Here is an 11,292-nt window from a genome sequence, read left to right on the forward strand (position 1 = left end):
CTTTATACTTTTCTTCTTACCTTAAGATTTCAGTCTTTTTAAATTTATTAAGTTTTCTTTTATGACCTGATTTATGATCTAAGCTGGAGAATGCTTCATGTCCCCTGTGGAAAATGCATATTCTGCTGTTGCTGAGTGATGTGTTCTGTATATGCCTGTTAGGTCTAATCAGTTTAAAGTGTTTTTCAAGTCCTCTATTTCCTTATTGATCTTCTGTCTTATTTTTCAAGCCATTATTGAAAATGTCTGTTGAAGTCTGCAATTCTTATTGTAGAACTATTTATTTCTCCCCTCAATTCTGCCCATTTTTGCTTCATATATTTTGGGGCTCTGTTGTTAGGTGTATGTGTGTTTATAATTGTTAAACCTTGATGAATTGAACACTTTGTCTCCTGTATCATATAGCAATTTTATTTTTAATTTTCTGAGGAGCCTCCATACTGTTTTCCATAATGGCTGCACCAATTTGCAATCCCAGCCAACAGTACACAAGGGATTCTCTTTTCTCCACATATTGCCAACACTTGTTCTTTTGTCTTCTTGATGATGGCCAGGCTAACAGGTATGAATGAGGTCAGTCATTGTGGTCTTGATTTGCATTTCCCTGATGAGTAGTGATGTTGAGCAACTTTTCACGTACCTATTGGCCATGTGGATATCTTCTTTGGAAAGATGTCAGTTTAATTTCTCTGCCCATTTTTAATCAGATTGACTTTTGTTACTAAGTTGTAGGAATTAAGTATATTAGATAAAATTCCTTATCCAATATATGAATTACAAATATGTTCTCCCATTCCGTAGGTTGTCTTTTCATTTTGTTGATTATTTCTTTTGCTGTATGGAAACTTTTTAATTTGATACAGTCCCCCTTAGTGATTTTAGTTCTTTGTTCATGGTTTCCTGTAGCTCCTGAGCATATTTAATACCGTTGATTCTGCCTGGTAATCCCAGTATCTAGGCTTCCTCAGGCACAGTTTCTGTCAAATTCTCTTTTTCCCATGAATGGCCTTATTTTCCTGGGTTTGTTTTTGTTGTTGATGTTGAGAACTGCACATTTGAATAATATAAAAGATTCTCCCCCTCTTCAGGGATTGTTCTTAAGGGCTGCAGTCATCCATTTGTGTAGTGACTTTTCCAAACTATTTTTGTAAAGTCAGTTCTTTGTTGCATGTGGACACTAAAGTTTCTGTCCTCTCTGCAATCAGCCTGTGACCTGACAGAGATTTTCTTAAATGTCTGGATCTTTAAAAATGGGGGAGGGTGCTGTATGTCTCTTCAAATCTTACAACAAACACCCAGCACAGAAAGAAGAGGCCAAAGCAAAGGCAGTAGTTCCTCCAGGAGCCTCCAAACCAAACAAAATACACAGCTAGCTGGCTTCAGCTAACTGCTATAGGAATGGGGGAGGGTATGTGGTTTACATCTGCTGCTCTCTTCTCAGAGTTCAGCAGCTCCTTCATCAAGTGCCCCCCTCCCCCCCACCCCGGTTGCTATAAGTGTCTTATCAATTTCTAGTGTCTCAAAATGGTTGGTTCTATTTTTTTCCAGTTTAATGGTTGTTTCAGTGGAGGGACTGATCTCTGGAGTTTCCTGTTTGACCATTTGCTTTTTCAAAGTCAATTTTTTAAAAGACTATAAGGGATACCACTTCCTTCCAGGTTGCAGATGGCACAGTCTTTAACTTCTGCAGAGACACACTAATGATTTGGGACGTGAGCAAAGTAGTGGGAATGATCTGTGACATAGCAGATATTTTGCACTGATATGAACAGAGCCAGTCCAGTTTTGAATTAGAAGTTTGTGGGCTCTCCTAGGTCAGACACTGTGTGAGGGGAAAAAAATCTAAGAGCTGTAAGATAACCTACCACCGTCATCCTACTCTAAGTTACCACAGTAGGTTTCATTTAAATTCTGTGTAACTGCTATACAAGTTATCTACTTTTATCCTTTGTTCATTTTGTCTTCGCTATTACCTTGGTATAGCCATTTCAGAATGGATAGAGGAATTTTAGGGTGCTGGGTAGCAGGTTGGATCTTATACCTCTACTCAGATATTCTCTGTATCATCCAAGATGATGGAGAATAAGGTACTAATGTGCTTTATTAATGATTTGAAATAGTCAGCTGCTTTGAAGAGCTAAGATTACATGTGGGTAATTTTGTAAGTTTCTTTTTTTTTTTTTTTTAAATAACATGGGAAGAAAACTCTCTTTCAAAGATTTAAGGTCATTGAGTTAACTGGTTCATTTTCAGACATTCAGAATAAAAACCTTTCCCAACTCTCCTACGTGGGCATTGTTGAAGAGTGAAATAGTGCCATCCAACTAAGCGATCAATGAGATGTAATAAAGTCTCATTTTAGTAGCAAATGAATGAAACTAATGAATACATTTGCCTTGTATTAACGCTGCTAGGCACATACCAAGTACTCAATAAATAGTTGATTAATTGAACCCAAAAGTAATTAAAACAGTTTGTTTTTATTTCACTGATTTTTTTTAATGATTATGAATCATCATCTCAATCTTTTGTACCTACTCAGAAAAATCAGATTTAAGTTTCAAAGGGTTGATTTAACATATTTTCCTTTTTCAAGTTTGGCTTCAGGAATGTGATGTGGCTGAAGGTAGCTAAAGAGGCTGGTGACCAAAGCCAAATCACAGAATATTACTCTAGGCACGTGTCTGGATACTCTTTTTCCACCTTATCTCATTTGATCATATCACATCTGGCAAAGCGATGAAGCTAAAACATGTATTCTGCCTCCAAGGGTAGGAAAAAGGCCCCCACAATATAGGTGAATTTGGGTTGTGGGTTGCAGAACTTGGAGGATAAAACAAAACAGGCATTTGGACCACCCCCTGCCCTCCCCATCCCGAATGCTCTACTAACAGTGCTAGTAGGGCACCCTGAGGACTGCTGCATATCGGTTCAAGTCCTGCTCATTCCCTAGCCCACCGGGCTTTGCAGACACACCCAAGCGATCAGGTTGAGAAGTCAGTTACTTGTACAGTCCACTGCATCTCTTCTCAAGGGCAGGAGCAGTGTTAACGCTGAGGCCTGTGACACAATCTGCCTACGTCAGTCCAGGAGGCTGGCAGACGTCAGCTGTGAAATGTAATTGCTTGCTGTTGGCCGACTAACAAGAGGAAAGTTACTGTGAGGAGGACTGTTTGGAGCCCTGCTCAGCACCAAGGGGTAAAGGGAGCAGGGTGTGGCCCATACCCAGCCCCGGTGATGGCCTGTTCTCTTCCAAGCTGGCTAAGAGTGCTAATGCTTTTACCAGCCTGTTCTGCAGAATGTAGAAATGCAGCAGGGGCATGGAGGTGGGGAAGCTGTCCAGAAACAAGAGGCACAAAGAAATACAAACGGGCATATTTTTGCTTAGTTGTTTAAGAGGTTGGAGTTCAGACCCGCTGGAGGTCAGACTTCTTTCCCCAAAATACTTAAATCTTCCCAAAGGGTCCAGAAGTAGATTTTCCATCTCCGTGCTACTGCATGTTAGTGGAAACAAAGATAGGAGCCTGAAAATATACCTTTCTTTCAAAAAAGCACAAAGCATGAATGCCTCTTCTCAAGTTGTAATGGTTTCTAAGGCCCATGCCCTGTATAAGGGCAGAAATAGCTCAGGGAGTCTGTATGCTCAGTTGGAATCATGACTGAGGAATGCTTAGTGTTACCCCAGTAAAGCTGTTCTTTTCAGCAGCTTAGGAAATCAGGGCACACTCTGTTGAACTTTGCACTTATCCGAGGGCTGTCCTGTGTTAGATGTAAGGAACTGCTTCTGTCTCACCTCTGCTGGTTATGGTGGACAGATGACAGGTGTAGCTGTTCTAGGATGCACTTTGACCAACAGTACACCTCAGTCTGGTAATTAACGGTAAAGGAGATATCACCATCTTTATTTGAAAGAAGGCAATTAAAACATGCCTCCAGTGAACATGCTGAGCAGAACCGGAAGGAAACCAAATGTATTTTATGACTTCACATGAGTAGAAAGCTAGAAGCATTAGCAGTCTGGCGAATTAATTGATCATTGTTGAAGCTGGGTAATGGGTATATGGAAGTTCGATACATCACCTCTACTTTTACATATTCTCCATAACAAATTAAGTCCATGGAAAATGGCATCTACTTTGTGAAATTAGAAAATATAAAAAGCCAGAGCTATGTCTTTAAAATGTGGGGGCAACTTTGTAAGAGATAACAGTATAAATCAGAAAGCTGCCTCTAAATCTTTAACAAGGTAAGAAAGCTGGAACTAGATAAAGCCCTGCCCTTCATGCCTTTTACACTGAGTCATTTTCACTACCTGTCACCTAACATACAGGCAATTTTTTTTCTTTCTTTTTTCTTTTTAAAGACATCCCTCAGGGGCACATTTCTTTGTATGTATACAACATAATAACTGAATACAGTACAATAGTTGATTATATGCCAGACACTTCCTAATGATGGAAGTCATTGACTTCAAAGAGCTTACATTCTAGGAAGATAGACACCCAAGTCAAATGAAGCACAGCATGGCGACCGAACAACAGGACTATAAGTAAGGGAAGCGGCTAGCATGGAGAGAGAAATGCTATGAATTCTAGCTTCTTTGTGGATAGGGGAAGTATATTCCGAGGTCTCCTGGTGGTGGGTTTGTCCAAGTTGAGGGTTCAGTGTGGAATGAGCCACTCATCCTATTCCTTCTACCTTCTTTCCTAAATTCTCTGGACAAATTGAGTTCTCAAAACACATTGAGACATCTATAAAATGGAGTGCCCCTCTTGAGCCTTTTTCTTAATTGAGATATTACATGCAATAAAGTACATTTTAAGTGTACCACTTGATTAGTTTTTGCATGTGAATTGTATTCCCATGTAACTATTAGATTAAGATGGAACTTTTTCAGCCCTCCAGGAGACTCTCCTTCCCTCTTTCAGTTCATACCATCTTCCAGATGTAACCAGTACTCTGACTTCCAGGACCATAAAATTAACTTTACCTGTGTCTGCACTTTGTGTTGATGGGATCTTTCATATGTGCTTTCTTTCATACATGTTAGGCCTTTTAGGTTCATCCATGTTCTTGCAGATAGCTATAGTTCCTTTTTCCATTCTGTGGGTGAAAATATAATTTATCCATTCTACTACTGATAGATATTTGGGTTATTTCCTGTTTGGATATTATAAATAATGTCTTTCGTTGGATATAAGCATTCATTTCTCTCTTCACTCAGGAATATAATTGCTGGGTTATAGGATGTGCTTATGGAATGAGAGCTTTAGGAAATAGTACAAACAATAAAGTGGTTGTACCCCTCTGGGGGTTCTGAGCTGTCTTCCTATGTTCAGTGGGTGTGTGCTACTATCTGACCTATATTCTGTGTGTGTTTTCCTCTTGCTGTATCCCAAGCCACAATGTTGAGTAGAAGTAATGATTAGAATGTAGAGACAAGGTGAAATTGTGCAAGATGGAATATCAGTAATCCTATTTTTTTTTTTTTTAATTCTAGATAACATACAGTGCAATATTGGTTTCAGGAGAATTCAGTGATTCATTACTTACATACAACACCCAGTGCTCATCACAACAAGTGCATTCCTTAATACCCATCACCCAGCTAGCTCATCCCCAACCACCTCCCTCTGTCACCCCTCAGTTTGTTCCCTATCATTAGGAGTCTCTTGTGGTTTCTCAGTAATCCTTGAATTAAAAGGGAAATTGTCCAGTGACCTGTCATCACATGATATAGTACTGTTACTTCCAGTAAGTAACAGTGGGAAAGTCCTATTCCTAAGTAGCAAATGTTTGAGCTACAGAACTAGGCTAGACTTGAAAGAGCTAACAGTTCTTTGGGTTTTTGGTTTGTTTTGTTTTTTGGTTTTTTAATTTTTTTATATAATTTATTGTCAGATTGGTTTCCATACAACACCCAGTGCTCATCCCAACAGGTGTCCTCCTCAGTGCTCATCACCCACTTTCCCCTTAAACCCTCATCAAACCCTCAGTTCTCAGTATTTAAGAGTCTCTATTTCATGCACAATACTCAGCACTAGGAATACAAAGTAAAGAAAAAGGTAAAAAGAACTCGTACCACTTAGGGACGCCAACAGTGGCACAGTCCACCATGGGGAGTTCTGGGGGGCAGAACACTGTAAAGAAAACCGCAGTTGTTTTCATTCACATTACACATGATACTCTGAATAATACCTATGCTACTGACACCGGATGTAGGGTGTTTCCACACATCAAGCAATTCTGCCACACCTGCTGTGTGTCCTGTAATTTAACTCCATTCTGACACTATCTACCTGGAGACAGCTTCAGATCCCACAGGTTAAGGGCTCAGGCCCACAAGAGTGTCCTCACTTCAAATGCCAATTGCAAGTCCAGGTTGTTACCAGTGCTTCTGACCTATAAATGGAGGTTTCCACCACCCCCTTCTTAGGTTTGATTAGTTTGCTAGAGGGAACAAGCATAAGCAAAGACCTGGAAGCTAGAAAAAGAGCCAGACATGTGCAGAGAACTTAAAAAAATTTAAAATTCACCAAGGCTGAAGCATAATTTTTAAGAAGAGAGGTGTAGCAAGAGATAAAGCTAGAAATATAGTTGGGTACCAGATCGTAAACAGCTTTAAAAGAATAATAACAGCCAATGTTTCTGAGGAATTGGCTTTTTTCAGACCCTGCACTAATCACATTCCATAGACTATCTCATTTAATACTCAACATCCTGAAAACTTAAGTACATTATTACAGAGGATAAAATAAAGGTTCAGGGTTCTCTTTTTTTGCTGGGTCTCTGTCTGGTTTGGGAATCAAAGTAATGCTGGCTTCATACAATGAGTCTGGAAGTTTTCCTTCCCTTTCTATTTTTTGGAACAGCTTGAGAAGGATAGGTATTATCTCTGCTTTAAATGTCTGGTAGAATTCCCCAGGGAAGCCATCTGGTCCTGGACTCTTATTTGTTGGGAGATTTTTGATAACTGATTCGATTTCTTCTCTGGTTATGGGTCTGTTCAAGTTTTCTATTTCTTCCTGTTTGAGTTTTGGAAGTGTGTGGGTGCTTAGGAATTTGTCCATTTCTTCCAGGTTGTCCAGTTTGTTGGCATATAATTTTTCATAGTATTCCCTGATAATTGCTTGTATTTCTGAGGGATTGGTTGTAATAATTCCATTTTCATTCGTGACTTTATCTATTTGGGTCCTCTCCCTTTTCTTTTTGAGAAGCGTGGCTAGAGGTTTACCAATTTTGTTCATTTTTTCAAAAAACCAACTCTTGGTTTCATTGATCTGCTCTACTGTTTTTTTAGATTCTATATTGTTTATTTCTGCTCTGATCTTTATTATAATTTCTCTTCTTCTGGGTTTGGGGTGTCTTTGCTGTTCTGCTTCTATTTCCTTTAGGTGTGCTGTTAGATTTTGTATTTGGGATTTTTCGTGTTTCTTGAGATAGGCCTGGATTGCAATGTATTTTCCTCTCAGGACTGCCTTTGCTGCATCCCAAAGCGTTTGGATTGTTGTATTTTCATTTTCATTTGTTTCCATATATTTTTAAATTTCTTCTCTAATTGCCTGGTTGGCCCATTCATTCTTTAGTAGGATGTTCTTTAACTTCCATGCTTTTGGAGGGTTTCCAGACTTTTTCCTGTGGTTGATTTCAAGTTTCATAGCATTGTGATCTGAAAGTGTACATGGTATGATCTCAATTCTTGTATACTTATGAAGGGCTGTTTTGTGACCGAGTGTGTGATCTATCTTGGAGAATGTTCCATGTGCACTCGAGAAGAAAGTATATTCCGTTGCTTTGGGATGCAGAGTTCTAAATATATCTGTCAAGTCCATCTGATCCAATGTATCATTCAGGGCCCTTGTTTCTTTATTGATTCTCTGTCTAGATCATCTAGCCATTGCTGTAAGTGTTCACTCCTCATCAGAGAAATACAAATCAAAACCACACTGAGATATCACCTCACACTGGTCAGAGTGGCTAAAATGAACAAATCAGGAGACTATAGATGCTGGAGAGGATGTGGAGAAACGGGAACCCTCTTGCACTGTTGATGGGAATGCAAACTGGTGCAGCCATTCTGGAAAACAGCATGGAGATTCCTCAAAAAATTAAAAATAGATCTACCCTATGACCCAGCGTTAGCACTGCTAGGAATTGACCCAAGGGATACAGGAGTACTGAAGCATAGGGGCACATGTGCCCCAATGTTTACAGCAGCACTTTTCAACAATAGCCAAATTATGGAAAGAGCCTAAATGTCCACCAACTGACGAATGGATAAAGAAGATGTGGTTTATATATACAATGGAATACTACTTGGCAAGGAGAAAGAATGAAATATAGCCTTTTGTAGCAACATGGATGGAACTGGAGAGTATTATGCTAAGTGACATAAGTCAGGCAGAGAAAGACAGATACCATATGTTTTTACTCATAGGTGGATCCTGAGAAACTTAAGACCAGAGGGAAGGGGGGAAAAAAGTTACGGAGAGGGAAGGAGGCAAACCATAAGAGACTCTTAAATACTGAGAACAAACTGAGGGTTGCTGGGGAGTGGGAGAGGGGAAAGTGGGTGATGGGCATTGAGAAGGGCACCTGTTGAGATGAGCACTGGGTGTTGTATGGAAATCAATTTGACAATAAATTATATGGAAAAAAAAAAAGTTCAGGGAAATTAAGTAACTGACCCAGGCCACAGACCTATAAAATGATGGGTCCAGGTCTTAAACCCAGATCAAACTGATCCAGAGCCCGTCCCCTCTTAACCACGCCAGTAGACACTACCTTATAAGCCATGCATTTATCCTCCTGTGAGCTCTCAGCATCTTCTGTGGGACAGTATTTTATTTAGAGGGATCACTTAGGATAGTGTTTCTCAAACTCAATATGTAGATCCCTTTTAAAAAAAGAAAGTTCATAGATCTTTAGTATTGCCTTAAATCAGCTAATGTTGCTTAAATGCATGCAAACTTAAAACAGGTATGAACTTCTGGTACTTACACTGTTCATACATGAAAGAAATATGCCAGTTAAACAAAACTTTAATAAAATGCAAATTAAGTAGCATTAATTTAATGTGACCAATATTCTGTTGAAATTGTTGCTCACGATGAGGGCATGTTGCACTGACACTGAAGCACAGCTTCTTTTCGTTCGGTGCCCCTTCCCTCTCTAGGCTCTGTGAAGACCCCATTTTCCCCCGTCTCCCCTCTCTTTCACCTTCCGGGGAACTGTGATACTGTTTGGTTCCATTTAGAATGTGGACAGGTCACACTTAAATCCACCTCCTCTCATGGTATGCCAACAGGACTGAAATACACAGGCTCTAAAATACAAAGTTTCTATAGTTTAATACAGCCTGTATTCAAAATGATAAAAATGTTCCAAACTTGTTAAAATGAGGTTCGATCTGGACTGGAAATATGGGGGGGGGGGGGAGCTGAGAGAGGAGCATCTGCTGGCCTTTGAGGGTTTTTACGGGAGTTTACGCTTAATACTCTTCTTTCTTTGGTTTTCTGCTGCCTCACAGGGGTCGGCACCAGGAATTATTACAGAAAGATTGGCTACAGACTACAAGGGCCGTACATGGTAAAGACGCTGAAATAGCCACACCGGCCCACCTTGATGCAGTGTCCTCCCTGGCAGAAAATAAAGATTCAAGATACCTTGACTACTCAGCAGAGAGGCCGAGCAAAACAAATGGACCTACCCTGCCTCCCTGGCAAGGAGCTTCACCCTCATCCTGCAGCTGCAGAGACTGGAAACTGCGTTCAGGGCCAGGCCAGGCGCCTGCCGACCAAGCCCACCAAGCCCACCAAGCCCCTGGTGCCCAGAGCTGCTGCGTGTTCTTGAGTCATGTATCCAGTTTCTAAAGTCTGCATGAAGCCTGCAGTTGATCTACCATGACTCATGCACAGTGACAAAAGCAAATTAATCAACTCATTTGGACACCATAATTCATGAAGTAAAGCTAGCTATTGTCATTTGAGGAGTAAACTTGGGAGTAGGTTATTTATATACTGTAGGGACAAAAAGGCTGGAACATGAAAACTGTCAGGCTTTGATCTCTGGCCTTTATATACATTCTGGCACAAGAAAATGAGCTCTTGTTTTAATGGAAATAATTCTGATTCCCATGCTGATGTTTGAAATAACAGTGTGATGAGGAGAGAGGAATTGAAGTTGTAGGTTTGTGTGCGAAGCTTGAAACCAGCCTTTCTCATGTGGGGGTCTCCCATCTACTCTGGGCCCTTACAAACACCCTTTATTTTGCACTTTTTCTTGTCTGTGCTCCCCCTACTCTAGACAACTGCAGAACAGCGTGGGCAGCAGCATTTGGTTTCCCCTCTTGCGTGTCCTGAGCAGGCAGAGTCTGACATGCACATGCCTGAGCTTGTGTGGCCCTAAGTCAAGGTTCGCTTCCACAGAAGCGGTTTCCTGCATTATGATTCTTTAAGAGGGACTTTGGCTTGTTTTAAATGAAAAAAGATAAGAGTTCAACTCCTATCAAAGCAAAAAAGTGGAAAATCCACTTTCTGCATTTGGCCCAAATCCAAAAATAGGAAAAAGATTGGCTTTTTCAAAGGTTTGTATTCAGGAACTCCTCTTTGTAACTTCCAGGTAATCTGCAGAAGAGACTCAGCCTGGAGAGGGCCAATTCTTAAGAGCATGGCTTAAACCTGTGCCCCCTGGCTTCTGTGGCATTTTACAAAGGTTTATTAAATGGAATTGATTCCCCTGAAAAATAAAATCTTCAACATATAGAGAAGACTCATGTAAGGTTTTTTCCCCTCTCCCTGTTACACATGTAGTGACATTTGCTATGAATTTGCCGGTTTGGGTTTCCAATCTGCGATGCTATTTATTTCCTCCTTCGTGCTGTTTGCCTTTTCATCCCACTGCCACAGGGCAGATGACACTGGCTCTCTTGGGGGCTTGTGGAGCTACAGAGGCTTTCCGGGAGTGTAGTCTAGGGGATTTAGCTACTTCTCAATTATCCTTGTTTCTCCTTTAAAAACAAAACTATCAAACTAACAGCACATGCGCCACACTAGCTGTTAGCACACACCACTGGGGATGACAGAATGGAGAGCGTGCTGACCCAGGCTCGCCTCTGTCCGCAGTGTGACCCTGGCTTACACGAGAGTTTCTGGGCCTCCATTTTCTCATCCTCAAGGTCCTATTTACCTAAATGGATCAAAATGTGTAATGTACAAACAGATCCTTTGTAAAAACGTAAACTTATTCTAAAATGATAACTTAGGGCAAGATTTTCAAACAAATTGCCTAGGA

The 11,292-nt window shown here is 40.5% G+C and overlaps 1 protein-coding gene across 2 annotated transcripts in view; it reads left to right on the forward strand.

Annotated features, from left to right (window-relative positions):
- Positions 1-10,763, forward strand: part of ELP3 (elongator acetyltransferase complex subunit 3) — a 95,869-nt gene extending 85,106 nt beyond the window's left edge. For both annotated transcript variants that reach the window (XM_045055611.1, XM_019828610.2), the window contains exon 15: positions 9,530-10,763. In XM_045055611.1, coding sequence (XP_044911546.1) covers positions 9,530-9,606 — 77 coding nt within the window. In that variant the 3' untranslated portion in view covers positions 9,607-10,763. The remainder of the gene's footprint in view (positions 1-9,529) is intronic.
- Positions 10,764-11,292: the final 529 nt, after the last annotated feature.

This window comes from Felis catus, chromosome B1, assembly GCF_018350175.1.
Source record: "Felis catus isolate Fca126 chromosome B1, F.catus_Fca126_mat1.0, whole genome shotgun sequence".
In the NCBI taxonomy this organism is placed as follows: Eukaryota; Metazoa; Chordata; class Mammalia; order Carnivora; family Felidae; genus Felis; species Felis catus.